The 24,924-nt window shown below is 36.1% G+C and overlaps 2 protein-coding genes across 5 annotated transcripts in view; both read left to right on the top strand.

The window, feature by feature from the left end:
* Positions 1 to 12,286, top strand: part of pkn1a (protein kinase N1a) — a 38,090-nt gene extending 25,804 nt beyond the window's left edge. For all 3 annotated transcript variants that reach the window (XM_016471538.1, XM_016471535.1, XM_016471536.1), the window contains exons 4-22: positions 1,395 to 1,515; positions 3,143 to 3,288; positions 4,669 to 4,882; positions 4,993 to 5,187; positions 5,521 to 5,630; positions 6,259 to 6,402; positions 6,559 to 6,634; positions 6,829 to 6,958; positions 7,775 to 7,862; positions 7,947 to 8,029; positions 8,116 to 8,191; positions 8,283 to 8,374; positions 8,458 to 8,634; positions 9,099 to 9,161; positions 10,070 to 10,146; positions 10,243 to 10,385; positions 10,471 to 10,578; positions 10,743 to 10,823; positions 11,659 to 12,286. In XM_016471538.1, coding sequence (XP_016327024.1) covers positions 1,395 to 1,515; positions 3,143 to 3,288; positions 4,669 to 4,882; positions 4,993 to 5,187; positions 5,521 to 5,630; positions 6,259 to 6,402; positions 6,559 to 6,634; positions 6,829 to 6,958; positions 7,775 to 7,862; positions 7,947 to 8,029; positions 8,116 to 8,191; positions 8,283 to 8,374; positions 8,458 to 8,634; positions 9,099 to 9,161; positions 10,070 to 10,146; positions 10,243 to 10,385; positions 10,471 to 10,578; positions 10,743 to 10,823; positions 11,659 to 11,862 — 2,328 coding nt within the window. In that variant the 3' untranslated portion in view covers positions 11,863 to 12,286. The remainder of the gene's footprint in view (positions 1 to 1,394; positions 1,516 to 3,142; positions 3,289 to 4,668; positions 4,883 to 4,992; positions 5,188 to 5,520; positions 5,631 to 6,258; positions 6,403 to 6,558; positions 6,635 to 6,828; positions 6,959 to 7,774; positions 7,863 to 7,946; positions 8,030 to 8,115; positions 8,192 to 8,282; positions 8,375 to 8,457; positions 8,635 to 9,098; positions 9,162 to 10,069; positions 10,147 to 10,242; positions 10,386 to 10,470; positions 10,579 to 10,742; positions 10,824 to 11,658) is intronic.
* A 3,895-nt stretch (positions 12,287 to 16,181) lies between these two features.
* The window catches only part of LOC107676852 (dual specificity mitogen-activated protein kinase kinase 7-like), a 14,753-nt gene continuing 6,010 nt past the window's right edge, over positions 16,182 to 24,924 (top strand). Inside the window, exons 1-6 of one of the 2 annotated variants that reach the window (XM_016471539.1) lie at positions 16,182 to 16,352; positions 18,490 to 18,537; positions 21,284 to 21,428; positions 21,520 to 21,586; positions 22,406 to 22,519; positions 23,229 to 23,348. In XM_016471539.1, coding sequence (XP_016327025.1) covers positions 16,229 to 16,352; positions 18,490 to 18,537; positions 21,284 to 21,428; positions 21,520 to 21,586; positions 22,406 to 22,519; positions 23,229 to 23,348 — 618 coding nt within the window. In that variant the 5' untranslated portion in view covers positions 16,182 to 16,228. The remainder of the gene's footprint in view (positions 16,353 to 18,489; positions 18,538 to 21,283; positions 21,429 to 21,519; positions 21,587 to 22,405; positions 22,520 to 23,228; positions 23,349 to 24,924) is intronic. The other variant, XM_016471540.1, reaches the window with a different exon arrangement.

Consider the following 24,924-nt stretch of genomic DNA (forward strand, 5'->3'; position numbering starts at 1 on the left):
TTTTTTCATCTGAAACGTGCTGCGATTTATATTCCAAAGCAACTCATATAATGCAGAAACACTCAAGCAAGCAAAACACGCGCAACGCGTGCACGTATTTGTATTGGTGCAGAATGAGAGGGACAAGTAGTACAGCCTAGCGCATTTTGCACAGGCTGCTAGATTCACTTTCGCCAGAAAGTTGTGTATGCCTAAGGTTGAAAATAAATTGTTTATAGTGAATGCCCCTATAAATGGTCTTATTTTTACGTAGTGAATGCCCCTATAAATGGTTTTATTTTTACGATTTAGTTTTAATCCAAATGATGCGTGTGCTAAGTGAGTGAACATCAAAGATCACACAACAGAAGTGCGCACGCTCGCACTCGCGCTCTCTCTCTCTCTCTCCCTACCGTTAAGTAACTTGTGCATTGATTTACTAACTTGTTTTTGACATAACCGTCAGAACTACAAACTTTCCAGTGATGTCTGTGAGAAAGGGATATTAACTCGACAAGCTTGTGCATGTGCGCTGCTGCGCGCTCAACCCACTCTGCGTGTTTTGCTTATCAGCTCGCACACGTCAGCTATACAGGCGTTAATACTGAATTTTAACATTATATTCATTGCATACATATACTTCGTAGACATCCTTAATCTCTAATAACCATTCTGCTGTCTGTTGTTCTGTTGTCGGTGTTTCTTTGTCTGAATACGGCACTTATCGCATGCTGTGTGGTATCGGCGTTTGGTATCGGGGCATTTTAACAAGTACGAGTACGAGTACAGGAGCTCAGTATCGGGTCCAATACCAGTATCGGTATCGGTGCATCCCTAATTTTTATTCAGGAGGCTTTGATAAATATGAAGTTCAAAAGAAAAGCATTTATTAGACATAGGATTTGTTTATAACAATGCAAGTCTTTACTGCCAGTTTAATGCGTCCTTGCTGAATGAAAGTATTAATTTCTTTAAAAACAAATCTTACTGACCCCATACTTTTGAACAGTAGTGTACCTGCAGAGGCATCATTCGTGTGCTCACTGTAAATGCAGTCAACTCAATTATGCTGCTTCCAAAATCAAAGGCAGCATCGCATATTCATGGTGAAGGCAATCCCAGAATGCACTTTGGTGTTCTGGGAAGATGCTAGATGAGGCAAGAAAGTCGTTATTTTAAAAAAATGTCATTCGATACTCAAAGTGAAAATAAAAGTAGTTCAATGTGATTACAAATGAAGTATTTTATCTAATATTTGTGGGTGCTGTTTTTGAGTATTAGGGTATTGTATACTCCAATGCAGTTTATGTAGGCAGCAAGGCAGCTCGCTAGATTTCGGAACGGAGCCAGTCTGTCAAAAGATGTTTAGGCACTGTTGACTAACTACAATGGTGTGTGTTTGTGTGGGTTTTTAGGATAAGAAGATGTTGCAGACAGCTCAGCAGATGCTACAGGACAGCAAGACAAAGATTGACATAATTCGCATGCAGATCCGGAAAGCAGTGCAGGCCTACGAACACAACGATGATATACAGGGTATGGCTGAGTGTGTGTGTGTGTGTGTGTGTGTGTGTGTGTGCTACTGCATTGTTGCTTTTAGAGTGATTTCATAGATGAGCAAAGAACTAAACAGATCAATAACCACCTGAATCCCAGAAGACGAGTGGTGTGTGTTTTCAGGGTGTGGAGTGTGCAGTGTTTATGCAGTCTAGAGAACAGCATGCACACACACACACACACACACATAAGCAGTGAGCGCAGGTCATACAGATCAATAAATGTGTGTGTTATGACCCTGTTTGGCTTGGAATTAATCAAACACACTGACTCAAACACAGGGTCAGGTAACTGATGACTGATGTAAAATTAAAAATTCTCTTGCATTATGATAATAAACAGAGCACAAACACACCTAAGCTTTACATGCTTTACATGGTTTCGTATCATATCATATGAAGCAAAACTGTTACAGGCAGCTTTAGTTAACACACATTCTTTAATACTCCTGTATAAAACACACACACACACACACACCTTCAATGTGTACATGTACACACATGCACTCCCCGAGAGTGTGTTTCTGAAATTATGTCACTGCATTTGGCTTCATGCCTTATTAGGACACAAAAACCTCTGCAGTCGATCCTTCAATACTTCTCATGTTTTTTCTCTCTCATTATCTGTCTTTGTAGGTCTACTCATTCAAGTGATTTTTGCCCCCCAAGTCTTCATTTGAAGCAGCTCATGGGGACAAAATCGTGCTGTACCAATTAATGATTTTACTGGGACAGTCCTAGCACAGGCACTAGCTCACACACAAGCACACGCTCTTCTAATCTCAGCTAGATTAAAAATATATGAAAATCTGGAAATAGTAAACAGCCTGCAGTCTCAATTATGTTAGGACATTGAGAGAAGGTTTTTAAACACTCACAATATTCCCTGCACTCAGGATCTTTTCGTTTATTGACTGGAATACTTTGAACTGCTTGTATTTCAGACAGAACCAAACAGATGAAAATAAATGTTTATATAAAACCCGGAACAGCATGTCAATGCTTTTGATGGTATGACAGAATAACACCACAGCATCTTCATCTTTCAGTTTACAATCCTTCATAATCCTCTTATTTCTAAAAGTCTGTAGCTGGCAGCATGTTAGACTGATCTACAATCATCTCTCCTAGTTTGCATAAGTGTAGTAATTACTATATGGAAACTCACTGTCCTGATCCGAAATCATCCCTCATCCTCTTTAAAGTCTGATAGATGCACACGACCTCATGTACCATTTATTGTATCTTAGACTTGATGTCTGTATGGGGTTCACATTCAGTTCAGTTTCATTATGGTTAATGAGTAGTTGACATTTCAAGCAATGCAGCAATGTCCTGCAGTGTGAGATGCTTGTCTTTATCTAAAACATTTTAAACAGCTTGCAGTTTTTGTACTTTATATATACATTGTCTTTTCTTTTCAAAAGGTGGTACAGTTTGCCATTTGAATTCTGTATTTTGTGGATTCATCTTGAAATGATAGTCTTCCTTGCTGTTTAATTATGAGGTTTGAAATGGCTCTGACCCATGCAGGCTAATAGCTTGTGTAATTCACTGTGGGAGTGATATTGATAGCCTGATATATCTGTTTGTGTGTGTCTCTTCAGGAAAGCCTGACCCATGTGGTATGGAGCTACGGATTGAGGAGCTCAGACACCATTACCGTGTAGAGCACGCCGTCGCTGAGGGAGCAAAAAATGTCCTTAGACTTCTTGGAGCCAGTAAAGTACAGGACAAAAAGGCCATGTCAGAGGTATTATACTAATATCATTTATTATACTCGTATCGTTTGGGGTCAATAAGGTTTTTTTTTTTTTTATAAATTAATACTTTTATCGAGCAAGGATGCATTCAGTTGATCAAAAGTGACAGTAAAGACTTGCATTGTTAGAAAACATTTCAGTTTCAAATAAATTCTGAATGTTCTATTCATAAAAGAATCCTGAAAAATGTATCACAGTTTCCACAAAATTTTAAATGAATTTTACTATTGATAATATTAAGCAATATTTCTTGAGCAAATCAGCATATTAAAATGATTTCTGAAGGATCATGTGACACTGTGACACATCACATTAATAAATTATATTATAAAATATATAACATTTTTCCACAATATTGCTGTTTTTCTCTTTTTTGCATATCAAATAAATGCTTAATAAATTCTATATAATTAAATATTAATAAATACTTTAAAAGCATTAAAAAATCTTACAGACCCCATTATACAGTATTATTATATTATATTATATATTTTTTAAGAACTTAGAAATACTTTTATCCAGCAAGGATGCATTAAATTGATCAAAAGTGACAGTAAAGACAGTAAATTCTGTTTCAAATAAATACTGTTCTTCTGAATGTTCTATTCATCAAAGAATCCTGAAAAAATTTATCACTTCTTCCACAAAAATATTAAACCGCAAAACTGATTTCACCAATTACAAGACACCATCCCCCAGCACTGCGGTGAATCAACAACTGGCAGACGATCTGAACGAGTTCTACTGCAGGTTTGAAAAGACACCCCACACTATTGATAATAATAAGCAACATTTCTTGAGCAAATCAGCATATTAGAATGATTTCTGAAGGATCCAGAATTTCTCTGTTTGTGTATATCAAATAAATTCTAATTCTATTCTAATAAATTCTAAATTCTATATAATTAAATAAAAGATTAATAAATTCTTTAAAAACTTTAAAAATCTTACAGACCCCATTTTATCATTATATACGTAAACAATAGCTTTCAATTACATCTCAATTAAGTAAACTGCTTTTCCAGTTAAGTCAATAATTAGGTTGGCTTGAGAAATATGCTAGTAACAGGCTAATCATGCTAAAAACATGCTAATCATGCTAGAAACATTTTATCAACATCTATCTAATCTATCTACATTTTCAAACGTCAGGCTTTTACAACTACTTTAAACTTTCAGGCTAGGCTTTCTCAAGCCAACCTAAAGTTTGTCTTGACAAACTTTTTTATCTAGTTAAGTCTAATACAGTAAGTCAGTAAGTAATACTCATTATTGTAGTATCAACTATATACCAAAGCACTGGTACTTTTGATGCCCCTGCACTCTTTTAATATGTCATCCCTCATGTCTTCCTCTGTCGTCTTCTTCAGGCTCAGTGTCGTCTGAGCGAGTCGTCTCAGAGGTTGGATCTGCTGAGAGATTCACTAGATCGGCGGTTAGCAGAACTTCCTGAGGATCATCCCAAAGCATCTGTTATCAAAGAGGAGCTGGTGTTAGCCTCATCACCAGCATTCAGCTCTCGACACGGCGCCCCCTACGTGCACAACCAGTACAGCACACTCTCCAAACCCTCTCCCCTCACTGGTATTCAAAAACATCTTTTACACCGATAAATGCCTGTTTATTTCGTTTAGTTTAATAGAAGTCATCAGGTACTTATTTTCCTGTTTTTATTTGTGTGTGTCTGTGTGTAGGCACTCTTCAGGTCACACTGCTGGGCTGTATGGGTGTGCTAGAGGTGGTTCCCGGACGTTCCCGCGGCAGTCAGTTAGTATTGCCATGTTACAGTCCGGGAGAAGGACGGTCCTTTATGCGGAGTGGAAAAGGCCTGTACAGTCGCAGTGGCAGTGTTAGCGGAAAAACACCCCCCAAAACAGACGAGCTCTCCTGTGAGTGCGTGTGTGTGTTTGGAGGATGTAACATTCATAGTGTGATTAGTCCTTGGTGATGTGTGAGTTTTGATATAACTCAGTCTGTTGTGTCGGTCATGTGAGAAGACAGCTTTGCATTGAACAGAACAGGATGTAGTGCATCTGAGCTTATAACACATGGGGTGTTGCATTATCATGCTGGCGAGTGATTGGTTGACGTAATCAACAAACTTACTGACACAAAAATCATTTAGAGAGTGTATGAGAAATCAGGATATATTGACCTTAATTTGATCTCAATTAAAAGATCTACATTTGTATTCATGTCTGTGTGTGTGTGTGTGTGCGCAGCGGAGGTGAGCGCAGTACTGAAGCTGGATAACACAGTCGTGGGTCAAACGGCATGGAAGATGGTTGGAGAACAGGGCTGGGATCAGACCTTCACCATAGAGCTGGAGCGAGTGAGTTAATAGTTAATAGTAGATTTACACAGATTAGAAGTTCAGTGTCTGTTTCATTAATTAAAGCTCCAGGCAATAGGCTGTAATTATAATTACAAAATCAAAATCCATTGGCTGTGTAACATCAATGACTTCACTGCTGGAACATCTCAAATAACTCAAATAAAATGAAACATGTAAATAAATAAATAAAGCTAAACAAATACACACATACATATATATATAATATATATAACATATATATATACACACATACATATATATATATATATTATGTAAACAAAAACGTATTTTGGATGTGATTAATCGCGATTAATCGTTTGACAGTATATATATATATATATATATATATATAGACTAATAATAATAATAACAAAAGCACATAACAAAATTACTAAAACGTAAACTAAAATGAAAATGAAAAATATAAAATCAAAAGCTGTTTTAAAATATGAATAAATACTATAATAATATATATTGCAAATAATATTGAAGAACTGGTCAAATGTAAATGTATAACTTCAATGCAGTGCAAACATCTGCCAAATGTATAAATAAAAGTAAATGTAATACCAAAAAAACACTGTCTCTGAAACTGATATTGATCATTGTGTCTTTATGTGTGCAGTCCAGAGAGATGGAGATCGCAGTGTATTGGAGAGATTACCGATCTCTGTGTGCGCTGAAATTTCTCAAGTTGGAGGATTTCCTGGACAACCAGAAACACAGAGTACAACTAGAGCTAGAGCCACAGGGGCTGCTGTTGGCAGAGGTACACACACATGTGCACTCAAAAATGTTTTATCCCACCCCAAAAAGATTCTGCCTCAGTGCTTTGTTTAGTTTACTTTATAAATGCACCCAAACCATTAAACTGGCCAGCATTGAAATATGTGGGTGACATATGTGTACCATCTGGCTGCCTCAGGTTACCTTCTTTAACCCCGTGATCGAGAGGGTTCCACGGCTAAAACGGCAGAAGAACGTTTTCTCCAAACAACAGGGTAAGAGACAGAAAAATGTTTTCTCTATTTACAATAAATGCAAGAATCTATTGATTCGTTTATCCAAATGCACTTAAAATTGAGCTGAATGTCATTTCATGTTGACTTCAATTTATGACATGCGACTTGAATGGTGTTGAGCTCCATCTAGTGGTCAGAGGTCAAACAGTGTGTATGTTTGTGGTCACATGCAGGAAAAGCATTCTTGCGAGCTCGGCAGATGAACGTTGATATCAGCACATGGGTGAGGTTACTGAGGAATGCCATACCAACCGTCAACAACACAGGAACCTACAGCCCTCACGCACACACAGTACAGACAGGGTAAATCACACACAAATACAGACATTGTACATGTGTATTCATAGATATGGACAAATAATTAAAAGGATCATCTGCTGAGCACGTACAATCTTCCCAAATTTGTCCAATTCACCAAAAGAAATGCTTTTAAGATGAATATTAGTATTGTAATTTTACCGTTGTTCTGTAAAATAATAATAGTAATAATAATAATAATAATTAAGTACTCCTTTTTATTTTACAGTACTTACAAAGTTTTAATACTATGGTAATATTTCTTTATTGGTTTGTTTAATTTATATAATTTAATAAAATAAAATAAATAATGAGGGTGATAATAATAATAATTATTATTATTTAGACAAAATACATGTGTATACACAGATATGTAAAAATAATTAAAAGGATCATCCGCTGAGCATTTACAGTCTTCCCAAATTTGTCCAATTCTAAATAAATGCTTTTAAGATGAATATTGCTATTGTAATTTTACTGTTGTTCAGTAAAACAACAACAATAATAATAATAATTAAATACTTCTTTTTATTTTACAGTACTTACAAAAGTTTTATTACTATAGTAATATTTCTTTATTGGTTTGTGTAATTTATATAATTTAATACAATAAAATACATAATAAGGGTGATAATAATAATTTATTGTTGTTGTTGTATAGTCAAAATGAATGGGTTCCATAAAAGCAACAGTGTGAATTATTGTTTTAAAATATTTACTTTTATTTTACTTTTATTATATTGGAAAGAATAAACAGGATATTGTATATTTTTCATTTTTGCTTTTATTTATCCTTTAAATCAGCAAATGTTTGTGTTACAGGGAGATATCGGTGGAGAAGTTGAGTTTAGACTATGAATCACTGATGAAGGTGGACATTCGTCGAGATGTGCCGGATACAAGCGCTCCAGTGAGAGACTCTCTATAACTCCTCCTCTTTCTCTTTAACCCCGCCCATCTGTAACTCCTCCCCTCTCTCTGCTTCTTGGCACAGGAACGGCAGCCGGCCACTGAACCCCTCTCTGCTCCGGACCTCACCACACCTGAACGCCAAATCAGAACACATTCACTGAGCAGGTAGACTCAAACACACGATATGAAGATTCCCAGGTATTGAGTCTTTATAGTGCTTTCTAAGTAGGTGTGTGTTTGTGTGTGTGCAGTAAACAGAAGAAGACTCCTTTGAGCCTGCAGGATTTCCGACTAACAGCTGTTCTTGGCAGAGGCCATTTTGGAAAGGTAGTCTTCATCCTCCCTGGCCTTCAATCATTTCCTTGATCCTACAACTTCTTTCTTCCTAGCTTTAAATCTGAAATACTGTGTCTGTCAGGTGCTGTTGGCGGAATACAAGAAGTCAGGCAATATGTACGCCATTAAAGCCCTGAAGAAAGGAGACATTGTGGCCAGAGATGAAGTAGAAAGGTAAACAAAATAACTTTGTTGTTTTTATTTTATTTTCATGAAATGTTTGATTTTTTTCTTGTTTCTCTCTGTTTTTCCCTCAGCTTGATGTGTGAGAAGCGCATTTTCGAGACGGTTAACAGTGCGCATCACCCCTTCCTCGTGAACCTGTTTGCGTGTTTCCAGACCCCAGAACATGTGTGTTTTGTCATGGAGTACACGGCAGGTGGCGATCTAATGATGCACATACACGCAGACGTCTTCACCGAGCCACGGGCTGTGTATGTAAACCGTTTTGTCAGGTTTTGCTACACTTTGTCTCGTTAAAATGGCTTTGATGCTTAATATTTTTAATATTTTATAATATATTAATATACAATAGCAATATTAATATGCTTAATATTTTTGTGGAAACCATGATACAGTTTTTTAAATGTAGAATTCCTTGATGAGTAGAAAGTTTATTTATTTGAAATATAATTATTTTGTAACATTTAAAGTGTCTCACTTTTGATCCATCAGAAAAAAATGCAAAAAAAAAAAATAGTACTAATTAAAAAAAAAACTCTTACTGACCATAAACGTTTGAACGGTAGTGTATATTGCGGGGACAAAGAGCTTAAAACATTTTGTTTATTAATTACTTTAAATAATTTGTTGTGTGAGGTTTAGGGATAGAAGATAAAGTAGAAAATATAATAAAAAATTGAAAAGTCCCACAAATTTGTGTTTGTGTGTGTTTCAGGTTCTATGCGGCTTGTGTAGTTTTAGGGCTTCAATTTTTACATGACAACAAGATTGTGTACCGGTGAGTATGCAAACAGTTGTGTGCACACATTCTGGCTTTGTCTAAAGATGTTTTTAGGGCTGCCCTCGACTAAAGATTTGTCTGGTCGACTAGTAGTCATTCATTTTAAGCATTAGTCGACTAATCACACATTTATTAATAAACCATTTAAATCATTATAATGTGCCTTTAATTGCCTACGTAGCCTAATATGCGCTCAAGCGCACACATAAAGCTTTCCACAGCGCACCGGAAGAAGTAATGATTATGAATGTGTCAGAGAAAAACAGTACATTTCACTCTCTATAGATATATTTTTAATGTCTGTAAATCAAAGATATACAAAGAGTTTCACGCTCAAGTTCACGGAGACCGAGACAGCAGAAAGCGCATCCTGTTTGCTGTCATTATTTTACAAAAGCACAATTTGTTGTTATTGTGAGTGCATACAAATAAACGTAGAGTCTTTACAGATTTGAAAGATGTATTACTCTTATCTGTATAAGCAAAAATTAGGGAATATTTTAAGAGCAAGTGACCGCACCGGCGCCTCCATCTTTCCTGCAGTAAGCTACTATTCAGCTTTCACACTCCACACAGACACTTGAACAGCGCATATTTCTCTAGGTTAACATTAGATTGAGCGGCCATGTAAAGTTGCTGCTACTAACATATTTCAGATGATAAGTCTTATTTGAGGTCGATGAATGATAGGCGAGCGTTTGGATGTACTGCCCGATGTACTGTATTAAACATAGACCAGCCATTAACGATCTGCGTGACTTTGCCTGTGGATGTTTTTATTTTTTACTAATACAATTTTGGTCGACCAAGCCTCTTCTAGTCGACTAACGATTAGTCAACTATTAGGGGGCAGCCCTAGATGTTTATAAATACATATTGCATATATTTTTGTGTTTTCCCACCAGAGATCTTAAATTGGACAACTTGCTGCTTGACACAGAGGGTTACGTGAAGATCGCCGACTTTGGATTGTGTAAAGAAGGTAATGACTCTTCCTTTTCTCTCTCTTTCACTTACTTTTGATTGTGCTTGATATAGTCAGGAGCATTTGTCAGACCTGTTTTTGTCTCTTTCTCAGGTATGGGTTTTGGGGACCGGACCAGTACGTTCTGTGGGACTCCAGAGTTTCTGGCTCCAGAGGTTCTAACAGACACGTCGTACACGCGGGCCGTGGACTGGTGGGGACTCGGAGTGCTTATATACGAGATGTTGGTGGGAGAGGTGAGAAATTTGAGCATTTTCATTTGAAATGTTTGAAACGTTCTTACAGTTTTGGCATCTGTCCTATCTAAAACTGTCTTTCTAGTCTCCGTTTCCAGGTGATGATGAAGAGGAGGTTTTTGACAGCATAGTGAATGATGAAGTTCGTTATCCACGGTTCCTTTCCTCAGAGGCCATTGGCATCTTGAGGAGGGTAAATATCTCAAACTGATTTTTTGAGCCTACCTACATTCCCTTTATTCAGCTAGTGCAGCAGACATGTCCTGCTAAATGTTTTTCCCACACAATTTGTGGCATATGATTTTATGTAAAAATTAAGTGTGGATAAATTGAAATTTTACATATTATTTTAAACAGTTACTAAGGAGAAATCCAGAAAGACGACTGGGTTCCAGTGAGAAAGATGCAGAGGATGTAAAGAAACAGCCTTTCTTCAGGGTAAGAGATATCTATACTTTAATAAACACTAATAATATGTAATTTTATGTGAAACACTAATCATTTCAAATGCAGTCTTCAACAAATATCTTTTTCAAAAAGTATCTGATGAGGGTCCCAAATGGGGGTTCATGGATCTTTGGGAGTTTGTCAGTCGATGAAAAGCTAATTATTAATTCTATATCAAATATAAAATTAAAAATAAATAAATAAATGGGACTGCATTCGTGATATATTTTAGTGTAATTATGAAATTAAAAGCTGCACTTTAATTAAATAACTGATGTGGTGGGTGTTTCAGAGTCAAATAAAATATTTTTTTCTTTATTTTACAGTACAATTGCATTTACAACAGGAATATCTTTGTATTCATTTTTATAAATAAAATAAAAAAAACAACGACTTCTAATAAGTATAATTATTATTATTAATGATATCAGAGAACTGTGAGCATGCAAATGTGTCATTAAATTGTTGAAATATTTATTATTTATATTATTTATTATTTATATTTAATATTTATATCCAAGGGGTTCGGCTGAAAGAAAAGTTTAGGAACACCTACTAAACAATGTTGTGAATCCTGTATTCATTTGTAATATTTAATTTTTATTTGTATTTTTTTTATTTATAACAGAATTGTAATATCAGCCATTTATTTTTTTATCAGTTATCATTTAAATTTTTAGTTTTAATTTCAAAATCTGTGCATCCCTCTTATTTATTTATTTTTTTAGTGTTGCATTTGCATTTATGCTTTGCATGTGGAATGACGGCATAAATTCTAACATAACTAAATAAATGACATGCTCATACATGTACTTTCACTTTTCAGAATATGGACTGGGAGGCTCTTCTCCTCCGTAAACTCCCTCCTCCCTTCCTTCCGACTATCGGAAACAAAGAAGACGTCAGCAACTTCGATGAGGAATTCACAACAGAACTGCCGGCTCTCACGCCGCCTCGTGAACCCCGGGTGCTCTCGCGCAAGGATCAGGACAGCTTCCATGATTTTGACTATGTCTCTGACCTCTGCTGAGAGCGTCTTCACTGTGATAGTGCTGTAGAGAGACCTTTCTGCTCCGTGACTCAGCGACGACGAGGACAAGAGCGGCCAATCTGAGTGTTTTGCGTGAATTATGAATGTGCTGGAACTGTGAACACTGTGATGGAAGAAAGAGGAGGCCAAAAAACAGTTCGAATCGGATTAACGACAGGAAGCTTGTTTCTTGCCAACAGGTTTAAAGGTGCATTTGATCATTTTTTTGCGCTTCAACTCAGACTGACACCTAGTGGTTTGGATGAAGCATCACACTAAAGTGGTGAGTTACTGATGCAATCGTAGAAAAGCATTATTCACAGTCAGCCATAGGGCCTTTCGCACCGCGGGAACCTTTTCATAGTACCAGAACTAATTGTGGAACTACCCACTTTTTTGCGTTTTCGCACCGCCAGAACTGGGTACTGGGCTGGAGTGTGGACCATTGATGGAATAGGAAGAACTAAAAATAAAAAAATTAAATTAAAAATGAAACCCTTTTAAATCCTGTTAAACAGATCTACTTTTTTTAAGAATGTCATTAAAGCATTATATATTTTATCGTTATTATGTTAACGTTGTTCTTCTTTGTTTCCGTTGTTGAACGCCGTGCACAAATGACATCGCTGTCGACCGGCTTACGTCACTTCCTAGTACACACTGTCGGTGCGAATGCAACCCTTTAAATGGTACTGGGAAATAGTTCGCGCAAAATCGTCCCAGTACTTTAATACTGTACATTTAGTTCTGGAACTAAAGCGGTGCGAAAGGCCCTCATGACTCATTTATTCAACTAGTGAAAGTGTCCAATAACAGGTGTGTTACTGAAACGAGTGAGTAGCATTCGCCTGGTCATGTGATCTCAAAATGGCGGCCCCATCAGGGGGCCCTCTTCATGTAGAGTAATACAGGCTACTGATATGAATAGAGTCTTCATCTCATACTTTTAAACTCTATTTAGAAATACTATTTATTTCTTTAGGGCAAAAACGTTTTTTTTTTTGGTTTTTTTTAAAGAAAAAAATGATTGAGTGCACCGATAAACTAGTTGAAATTTTTGGTTTGTCTTCAAGTGTCATTTCTACTTTTGAAAAATGCACCTTGTCTTAATAAAGGCAATGGGAAGGTAAATTTTAAAACTCACACAGAAGCATCTCAGTGAACTTTTGTAAAAGATTCGACCAAGAGCATGTTGGGAAATGCATTTCTGTTCATTCTCACATTTAAGGAAAAATGATCTTTGATGACCACCGAGGAACTAATAACAATCGCAAAATCTTCCTCCATTCAGCCTTCCGTTTCTCATATGATGTCCATTCAAACAGGACGATTCCACGTGAAAAAATACTATAGTAATTTATAGTAAATACTAGTGTTTTTGAACCATACTATACTTAAGTACTTGAATTAATTTGTTGCGGTAATTCTATAGTTGCTGTGAGTATTGTATTATAATATACCCTATAGTTGTAGAAAACTTAGTACAGTATTGGGTTAAGTAATTTGTTTATATTACTATAGTTGTTATATTACCACAGCAACTATAGAATTACCACAACAAATTAATTCAAGTACTTTACTATAATATGGTTCAAAAACAGTAGTATTTACTATAAATTACTATAGTATTTTTTCATGTGGGCTGTCTGAATAATTGCCATTCCCTAAGGAACTAGTTTAAGAGATGCTTTTCTGCAGACACTGTGACATTAGATGGAAAAAGAGAGTTGCGCTGAAAGCAGAATTATTTAATTAGGCTTGAACATTAATGAATGTGTACTTGCTCTTGGGGTTCTCAGTGGTTAAGGAGTTAAAACCTCTTTAGACTTGTTCATCCTGGGTATTTCTCATACATTTTCAAGCCCTTCATCTCTTACATGTTACATGTAAATATCAAGCATATTGAAATATAGTAAAGCAGTCCTTTTTGAAGACAGCTTGGTCTCCATTCATTAAGTGCACTTTTAGTATGGTTACCTTAATGATTTTTTACAAAAACAAACAAACCTTGTATATAAAAAATGCCTTAAAATATTGTTCCTGTCTGCCCTGGTGTTTGTTCATACTGTTTGTGTTTTTACTTCAGCGAGGGAAACATGGCTAGAAAATTTAATCTTGATTGGCTACAACCATTAAACAAAAAGAATGTGTTTTACATTTTAAACATGACAGCTAGGAGACATGTCAGCATTACTTTGTCACTTCATTGCTGCATTTGAGGCTCTGTTTTTCTGAATCACGTTTCTTTTTGTGTTCTCAGGCCAAGAGCGCAGTAGCTCATGTGGGAGAACTGTCTTGAATTTGTCATTTACAACAGCATATGTAAAACTAGTGTACATCAAGACAGTGTCGTGACAAAATGAAAGATTATTTTGATTCATACCTAACAAGGTCTTTGAGATCTCAAATATTTGATTTTTTGCGTGTGGTTATTGTACTGGAGTAAAGCAGAAAGAATGTGTTTGTTGATTATTTTCACAAGGTCCAATCATTGATTTTGTTTGCCACTGAAAGTACATCTGCGAACATTTTTTAACAGTAGTTGGATGATATGATAAATCTGAGCAAAAGGGTATAAAACCACTTCTTGTTTAAAGACTCGACGGCCTCAAATTGCAGAGGCTTTGTCTCTAATCTTATAAATGCTTTTAAATAGATATGTTTTCACAAAATAAGATATCTGTTAAATAGAAAATGGTATCTGTTTATTTTAGTCATGACACAAATGAATGGCGACTAGTGACTGTTGTGTGTTAGTTCTGGTTTCACACACTTTATTACCTCAGAGCTGTTTTGATGCCTTTGAAACATCATTTTGTGCAGATTATCATTAGACTGTTTGTGTGAACAGCACACATTGACATCTGTTACTTGCAAGGAACAGATGAATAAATTGTTTTTAAGCATTTGATTACACACACACACACACACACACACACATTGGATGAAGCAAAAAAAAAAAAAAAAAACTCATACACTCGCACACACTGTGAACAAAGTGTAGCAAAATTGCAAAACATACATAAAATATTTGTAAATGAAAGACTCATTTAACGGCAAAACTTTTCCTTCTTTTTTTTCCCTCCAATGGTAAACTAATGCATGTCCTGTACCATTATACAATTCATCAAAGTTGTATTTATAAAGCTGTTGTTGAGATGACCACGTGTGTGTATTGTTGTGTTGTCTATACATTTTTACAGACTCACCTGAATTAAACAAGGCACTTTTTTCCTGTCAAAACAAGAACTTGCTTCGCTAGTTAGTGTTGTTACCCACAGTGGCCGCTAGGGGCAAGTGGCGCTGTTTTACAAACAATATTGCCTAAATAAAAAAATCAAGAACAGTAATAAATATAATAACAATAGTATATATTATAGAATACATAAAAATAAATCATACATTAAAAACACGTTAATAGAGACTTTTCACAAGACTGTGATGATGCATTTTAATGGTCATCAGCATCGTAAATATTTTACAACACTACTTTGTGTTATCAAAGTCCCTTTAAAGGGGTCCTATTATGCTTTTTCAACTTTAGTTAGTCTGTAATGTTCAAGGCAGACGAACTTAGAGTGGTTACAATCATCCGGGTTTAAATCGCGCTCAAATTGATTTGATTTTGACCAATATTTACACTCAAGCTGGCAGTGGTAAGGGGCATGACATTTCCCGACCAGGCACCGAGTCCTGCCAATCAAAACACACACACTGGCCCAGCTAACCAATCACAACACACACACTGGCCCAGCTAACCAATCACAACACACACACTGGCCCAGCTAACCAATCACAACACACACACTGGCCCAGCTAACCAATCACAGCATATTTCGTATTTTAGAAGGCGGGCCTTCATTTGATACAGGAACTATTCGAGCCGTTCATGCCAGACTGGGGAGAGAGGTGTTGTAATAATGTAAAATATGTAAAAAATAATGTGTTTTTCGAACAACCTAGTATGAGAGTCTGTTCTAGTACACCCCCATGAATTGGACTTTGAGCTTTGTAACTTTGCAGGTATTTTTTTGCTCAAACAGCAACATTACAGACTAACTAAAGTTGAAAAAGTGAAAAAGCATAGTAGGACCCCTTTAAGCCGAATTCTCGTTTTTCGTTTTTTTTAAAAAAAAAAACGAAAAAGGAGCCGTTTTCTAATTTTTCTACTTTCAATATTAAATAAAAAAACGAATGAACGAATGATACACGGATTGGATTGGTCACGGTCACATTTAAAGTATATTTTTTTTCATTTTTTTGCTTTCATTGGCCGCTAGAGGGCAGCGAAGGCGCTGTGTTTCCCTCAGTCGCCGCTAGAGGGCAGTGAGTTGCGGCGCTCGATGGTGCTGCTGAAGTTTTCAAGATGTCGTCGCTGGAGCAGAGACTCTCCCGAATCGAGGAGAAACTCAAGCAGGAAAATAAAGAAGCGCGCAAACGAATCGACCTGAACATCGACATGAGCCCGCAGCGGTCGCGTCCCAGGCCAAGTGAGTGTGTGAGAGAGTGAACGAGTGATTGAGCACAACGACGGAGGAATGAAACACATTCTACATGACATAAACAAACAAACCGATCAAATCCTGACACTTCACTCACATTGACTCTCGACACCAGATTGTTCACTAGAGATTTGTTCTTTAAAGTAAATAAATAAATAATAAAAAGATCTGGCAGTCAGCTCACTAGCGTTAGCCTGGTGGCTAGTTAGCTGTGTTTAGCAGGCCGATACTCACATATCAGTCTCACATATAACTCCGTTTTTCCACGTCTGTTCTCACACAATGTCAGTCTTCATGTGGGAATATTTTCATTTAGAAAGGCTGTTGGTGTTTATTGTTGTAAAATCATCAGTCATGACAGACTTGTGTTGTTGTGAATTGCTGGTTTGGTTTTCTCTGAGACTGTCAGTAGTCTGTATTTAGAGAAAATGAATGCTTTTTTTTTTCTTCTCCTTTATAATTGAATGTCTTAAGCTTTTTGTCCCTAAAGAGGACTGTCTTGACATCATGGCCACATTGTAGTGACCAATGATGAAGGGGGTCAGGACAGGAGTGTTTTTGAACACTTCAGATCATTGAAAGTATTTTAGCATTAATTTTATGTACTAGATAGGGGTTGTTCTTCCTGCATGAGTGAAGTGTAAGGTCTGTTCGCAAACCTCCTCCACACACTGACAGTGTGTTTGAATTGATGTGCTGATGTCCCAGTACATTACGTTCCTGGATGCTCAGTGTTCGTGTCAGTTTCTGTCTTGTGGTGGCTCTTTTTTTACCCTGATCAAAACACTTTCAGATGGTCAGTTTTTTGTTTATATTATGCAGAAATCATTTGGAGCATCTGGATTTTGTTACATGCTTGTGGACAGTGATTGAAGCCAGTAGACAACATGTGCAAACTGATTCCTTATCCATTATTCACATTAGACATGGTAAATGAGCAGGAAAAAAATATAACATTAAACATAATTTTATTACTTTTTTATCAGTGAAAAGTGAAAGATCCGAGAGTTAAACTGTTATTGCTGAATGTGTGAGATTGCCTTTGATTTCATTTTATCTGAGAATTAGTTTTTAAAAGATTTTTCGACCCAGAATGAAAATTCTGTCATCGTTTGCGCACCCTAATGTTGTTCCAAGAAGAAATGTGTTCATCTTAAGAACAAAACTTTTTTTAAAATGAAAATCTGAAAAATCTCTGTCACTCTCCATTGAAATGCTCACCCAAAACTCTGACGCTTCAAATGTTCATAAAGGGATGAAAAAATAAATCTCAAATTAAGATTTCTCAATCTCAATTGAGTAGTTTAATCCAAACCTTCTGAAGAGACACAATCATTTTATATGATAAACATTTAATTTATGCTTTCATTCACATACATGACTTTAGGGTGAATGATAACAGTTTTCATTTTAGGGTGAACTAACCTCTTAAACCTTTTTTGTTGAATGTGTGAGATTGGCTTTTATTTTATCTGAGAATTAGTTTAAGCCTTATTGTTGTGTGTGTGAGTTTGTTTAGTGTATGTGAGTTCGACTTTTATTTTTTATTATTTAGTAATTTATTTTACTAAATAATATTTATTTTATTTGAGTTATTTAGTATTTATTTAGTTAGTTGTTTAATGATCAATTTAAAAGTAAAGGCCTAGTTCACCCAAAAATGAAAATTCTGGCATAATTCACACACCCTCATGAAAAAACCATATGACTTGCTTTCTCCTGTGGACGAAGCAAAATATTGTTTGAATGTCGTTATCATCAAATTCCAGAAATTATTATTATTTTTTTTTTTTTGAATGACAATTTTAGTTTTTGGGTGAGCTTTCCCTTTAATTGATCATAGTTTCAGCTACTAAAAATGTAGTATTTTCTCATGTGTAACAAATATTACTGTATTTAAATACATTCAGCTGAATTAACAGATTTATTCTGTATCATATTCTGTCATTAGCTGGACGCGTGTGTATTTTTTGTAGATGGTGTCAGTATTATTTAGGCTAGGTGGAGTGTGATCGTGCTGAAGGTGAATCATAACGTTTGAAGAGAGGGACACAGGGATTCCTGGAGGTGTGTGTGGGCTTTTAGTAATGAGCGTGTGTGTGTATTTTCTCTCCTCTGTATCTAGTCATCGTGATCCAGCTCAGTCCAGCTCCAGCCCCCTCCCAGCGCGCAGGTACCATCATCATCATCATCACTACATCACGCTGCATCTCCCTCTCTCTCTCTCTCCCTCTCTCTCTCCTCTCTCTTTACATTGCAGGTTACTTGCACTACATCACCCTCTGCATCTCTGTTTGCTCTCTTCTCTTTCTCAGTCATTCTTCTCTATTTTTAAAATTCTACCACCTCTCATTGTTTTTCTCTCTTTCTCTCTCTTTCTCTCTTTTTCAAAAAGTCAACATGAAATGACAATTGTTTCCCTTTTTTTTTTTACAATTTTCACAATATAGAATGAAATGGTGTGTTCAAGGTGGATTGTATTTATCAGTAATTGACTGAATGTGACAAGCAGTCTTTATATGATCGGCTGCTATATGAGGTGTTTGGATATGGTAATATGTATATATATATATATATATACATGTATATATATACGTATCTTAATTTTGTATCTTAATTGTTTTCATAAGAAGTTTATGCTCACCAAGGCTGCATTTATTTTATCAAAATACAGTAAAAGTAATTTTATTAGGCCTACAATTTAAAAGGATTGTTTTCTGTAAAGACCTTTCTGTTTTTACTGTATTTAAGTGTAATTTATTCCTGTGATTGCAAAGCTGAATTTTATTTAGTCGTTATCACTCTTCACTGTCACATGATCTTTCAGAAATCATTTTAATATGCTGATTTGCTGCTCAAGAAACATTTATTATTATTATTAATTTGTTATTATCAATGTTGAAAACTTGTGTTGCTTAATATTTTTATGGAAATAACATTATAAAAATTATAAAAATGCACCTTTTGTATCATTACAAATGTGTTTACTGTCACTTTTGATCAATTGAAAGCATCCTTGGTGAATAATAGAGTTAATTTCTTTCAGATAAATAGCCAAAATTAAGCATGTTAACTTCAAAAAAGTGATAAGAATTGAATGTGAAATAACTTTGAATTATTGAATCTGTTGACAGCCATATTAGCCTCCAAGGCTGTTATAAGGTATCAAGCCGAACTTTTGGCATTGATCCAACCTTAAATCCAAAAATTAATTCTGAAAAGTGGATTAACAAAGTAAATAGCTTCAGTTTTTATTTCATGTTGGTTTAATGTCATACAGCTTTCTGTCATTAATCTCACTTACATGAAAATGTTTAATAATTTCAACAAATGCATGATGTTTGTTTAGGGAACACAACCATTCTCCTACCTTCATCTTACTTGCTCGTTCACTTTGTCTATATTAAAGTATTCCTCTTTTCATTCATTCTCTCATTCTCTTTTCCACCTCAACATGAAGAGGGAGCAGCAAGCGTGTGTGAGAGCTGTGTGTAGGATGAAGTGTTTTGTTGGAAGATCAGACATTGTGCATGTTGTGGCTATAACTGCACGGCCCGACTGTGAGCGAACACATCCACACACAAACACAAAGCTATGGCGGCACTCGACAGGGTGTTCTGTGTTCAACTGTAACTTGGGTTTGAGCTTGTCTGGCCTCTCCTGTCTCTCAGCTCTCTGTTCATTCTTTCCGGACGAGACGGCTTCAGCTCTGTTTTCTGCATAGATGTGGATTACGGCCATGTAGGCTGTTTGTGTGTTCAGCAGGTGTTTCTGCACCAAACTGCTTGACCTCACTGACTTAACCAAGCTAACCGATTCTCTCCCACGAACAGGTTTTCCTGAGGAGGAATCAGAAGTTCGACGGTTATCCATTTCTCCTGAAAAAGCAGTGTTGTTTCAATGCTCAAACAACATATAGAAAATCTGTAAAATGTTTAGTTTTGCACGGTTTGGTGAGCGAATGTCAAATGTCACCCTGTGGTGACTTCTGCTTGTCCCGGTGCATGCTGGGAATGCTAACACTAACTCCAATGGCTGGTTTTCACTGTTTGGCAGCCCTTGTCATTTCTGCGTGTGAATGTGTCTGATCTTGGCATGACTTGGACTTTTATTACTGTCTTTATTTGACTGATTTTCCTCAGGACTTGAAATAGTCACAAATGTCATCTAAGATGGTAAAATGGGCTCCTTTGAAACATTCAAACAAAATGTGCTCCACAACTCACTACTATGATGTAGCGAATTTCACAAAAACCGTTAAGTAATGTCTAGGTTCTATTTCAAGAGACTACTAGTAATAAAATAGTTATTATTATTATAACATAAATCTGTGTTATAGGAGATAATATAAATATATTACAACTTTTATAATAATAAAAAATAATAATAATGACTGTTGGTTTTTATTGTTATAATAAACTATTTTGTTTTTTAATAATAATAATATTTTAGATAAATAATTGATTTTATTTTTGTTATTGTATGGAGTAAAAGTAATAACTAATCATTTTAGAAAACAAATTTATTTTGTTTTTATAATATTATAACAACAACAGCAATCATATTTATAATTTTTTCAATCAACTTTTTGTATTTTTTTATATTATTGTTATATTATCAGTAAAGAAAATGAAAAAAGAGATTTAGGATAATGTTTCATTGTGGCACTTTTTTTATTACACGTTACCCACAATTCTGAGTAGCCTACTGTATACTATGAGGGGAAAAAATAGACCTCATATTGAATCTGGATCAGCTGTCATATTCTGGACCCTCACACCTGAGGATCTTAATTTAGGGTCCTTGAACATTCATTAACATTTGTCCCAGTAATGAGTGTGTATTGATGGTCACTGGCTTCCTGTCTTCTGTCTTTTCTCTGAGTCTGACTTCTTCCAACCTTCTTGTTTTCTTTACAGCTCTACAGTTACCATTGGCCAACGATGGAGGAAGTCGCTCGTCTTCCTCAGAAAGCTCTCCTCAACACCCCTCGTACCCTAGCAGACCCCGACAAATGCTTACGCTTCCCACCCCACCTTACAGCCTGCCGAAGAGCCTGGAGAAGTATGTCACACTCACAGCATGGTGTAGTTTGCAGAGTTTTCATTATATATAACAGTCTTGGTGTGTTAATCTGTTTATTCTTCATCTTCAGTGCTGAAATTGATCAGAAGCTGCAGGAAATCATGAAACAAACAGGATATCTGAAGATTGACGGACAGGTGAGTCATCAGTCATAGGGCCAGTTTTACTAAACAGGGCAAATTAGCGCGAGAGCGCAATTCCAAAACCGTGCCGATGGGAGGGGAAATTTCTGTGTGTGATTTACTAACAATACGCAAATTAAAGAACACAGACGCAACATCTCATTTACATATCGACCAATGCAATATACCAAGCGCAGCGCAAATTAGCGTAGCAAATAAAGAATAAAGAAATAAAGAAGCCACGGTACGTTGAAAAAATGAAGGTTTGCTAGAAGTTTTAATAAAGCTGGTATTGCATGACTTCTAGTTGAGGGTTCAAATTAGTCTTTTATTTCCTGAAGCAAATTAAAAATAACATGGCTTGGCAAACGATATGTTCAGATAATGTGTTCTTCTGGCATTCAAAATAAATTAATACGTGTGGAAAAAATCCTCTCCCTTCTACCACGCGCTCTCTGTTCTCTGTGGTGCCTCCTCCTAGCAATAATTGCAGCCATTTCAAGCGCAAAATAGTTTAAGACATGCTTTTTTTGGGCGTTAAATAATGGCACAAATGCCAGTAATTTGACGAGCGCGAATGTTAGTAAAATTTGAATACTCTGCTCCCATAACTTGTGTCTGAAAGGGGAGCTCCTACAAATGCATATTCAATAATAACTGTGTCCATGACTTTTCAGCACTAATTCGTTACTGCGTGTCTTTAGTAAAACGTGACCGTACAAATTTAACTCCAAAAGACGGTTTGCGCTGGCGCAAGCTGTTAGTAAAACTGGCCCATAGTCTTTAGGTATTGAATGTGGGAAAAGAGTCTGACCTCTTGTGTATGTTCTTCAGCGTTACCCTGCAGAGGTGACGGATCTGATCAGTGAGGGGGAGATCGGCAGTGGAACCTGTGGACAGGTGTTTAAAGTTCGCTTTAAGAAGACTGGCCATGTCATCGCAGTCAAGGTCGGTTCAGCTCCTGGTTTCTCGGCTCTGTTCGTCCCTGATAATAGTTTGGTTTTTTTTTCTTGTTTTTTGTTTTGGATGGGACCAGGGTTTTAAAAACCTTTGATCAGCAACCCCTAAAAATGATGAATACCTTGCAAGGGACCCCATTCCTAAATTATAAAATCAACAGTATATTTTAGTACTCAAACTTAAAGGGATAGTTCACCCAAAAATGAAAATTTCATAATTTTCTCCCTCATCATGCCATTCCAAACCTGTATGACAAAACTTCTGTGAAACACACAAAAAGATATTTTTAAGGATGTTGATTACCAAACTGTTTTGTGTCCCATTGACTTTTTGTCAATAATATACCAACATTCTTCAGATTATCTTGGTTTGTTTCACAGAAGAAAGTAAGTTATAAATCCCTTTAAGATTTATACTGAGAAAAATAGTAGGTGTGATATCAAATGTTAAAATTAGTGGCATTTACATAGTCGTTGTACTAAAGCCAAAAGAAATTCCAATCAATCACATTTTTGGATGAAGGCGTTTGTGTATCCATGTATTTGTCGTCTTGAACTTTCCTTGTAATTACCAAGTCATTAAAACAGCAGTTAAGGCAGCAGTAATTACTGTTTACTAATTACATCACTGCTCTTGGTTTTTGTTGTTCTAGTAGCGTTTATGTGAGCATGTTTCCTTTGTGTGTTTTTCCCTGCAGCAAATGAGGAGGACGGGTAATAAAGACGAGAATAAGAGAATCCTCATGGATCTGGATGTTGTGTTGAAGAGTCATGACTGTCCGTACATCATTCAGTGCTATGGAGCAATTGTCACCAATGTGAGTAACACACTCATGATCTGTGCTCAATTACCGCATACAGGGTCTGTGGCGTGTTGCTTTAATGATCAGATTTGTTTTATTGGTATTTCAGTTTCACACTTGAAAATAGTAGAAGTGGTCTGATGTCTTTGAAAAGGTTCCAAATTTAATTAAAAATTTTTAGGAAAAACACATCATCAATCTTTGACAACTTTCAATTAATTACTGTGTTTTAGCTGCCAACCTGAAATTTTGTGGATATTTCTGAAATGTGTATGATCTATTTAATTTTGTAGCCATATACCATATTAGTACTCCTAGGGCCAGTTTTACTAACAACTTGCGCCAGCGCAAAAAAACGTCTTTTGGCATTAAAATTGTACTGTCAGGTTTTACTAAAGTGATGAATTAGCACTGAAAAGGCGTGGACTAGGGCTGCATGATATTGGGAAAAAAAATCACATTGTGATATTTTGTTTTTCTGCAATATATATTGCGATATGAAAAAAAAAATCACCAGATGACTTGAATAGCTCTATTTGGAAAAAAATAATAAATAATTGGGGTGATTTTGTAGGTGAGTAAATCAGCATAGAAAATAAACAAATTACAAGCATAGATAAATATAATAAAACAAAGATACAAATGAAATAAACAGTGCTTTATATTTTTCAGGTAAGTCTAACAGTATTCAGGTACAGATTTTGAATAATCAAATGCGTTGATAACAATTTTATGTGTGCGCGCAGCGCAATCTCTCTCTCTCTCTCTCTCTCTCTCTCTCTCTCTCTCTCTCTGTGTGTGTGTGTCTCTCTCTCTCTCTCTCTCTCTCTCTCTCTCTCTCTCTCTCTCTCTCTCTCTCTCTCTCTCTCTCTCTCTCTCTCTCTCTCTCTCTGTGTGTGTGTGTGTTTGTGTTTGTGTGCATCAATTAAAGCAGCTCATTAATATGGAACGGTGATTAAACTGACTTGGAACTACCTGTGCATTAAACGGTTTTACTGCATACCTGCCAGCCAATCAGAATCCAGTATCTAGACAGACCATGGAATAATTAGATTCAAAACTTCTAGCAATCCTTAATTTTTTGGCCTTTTTTCAACGTACTGTGGTTTCTTTATTTCTTTATTCTTTATTTGCGACTTCGCTAATTTGCGCTGCACTTGGTATATTGTGTTGGTCGATATGTAAATGAGATGTTGCGTCTGTGTTCTTTAATTTGCGTATTGTTAGTAAGTTTGTGTTTGTGTGCATCAATTAAAGCAGCTCATTAATATGGAACGGTGATTAAACTGACTTGGAACTACCTGTGCATTAAACGGTTTTACTGCATACCTGCCAGCCAATCAGAATCCAGTATCTAGACAGACCATGGAATAATTAGATTCAAAACTTCTAGCAATCCTTAATTTTTTGGCCTTTTTTCAACGTACTGTGGTTTCTTTATTTCTTTATTCTTTATTTGCGACTTCGCTAATTTGCGCTGCACTTGGTATATTGTGTTGGTCGATATGTAAATGAGATGTTGCGTCTGTGTTCTTTAATTTGCGTATTGTTAGTAAATCACCCGCAGAAATTTCCCCTCCCATCGGCGCGG

This window comes from Sinocyclocheilus anshuiensis, unplaced genomic scaffold (genome assembly GCF_001515605.1).
Source record: "Sinocyclocheilus anshuiensis isolate Anshui unplaced genomic scaffold, SAMN03320099.WGS_v1.1 scaffold2166, whole genome shotgun sequence".
Classification (NCBI taxonomy): Eukaryota; Metazoa; Chordata; class Actinopteri; order Cypriniformes; family Cyprinidae; genus Sinocyclocheilus; species Sinocyclocheilus anshuiensis.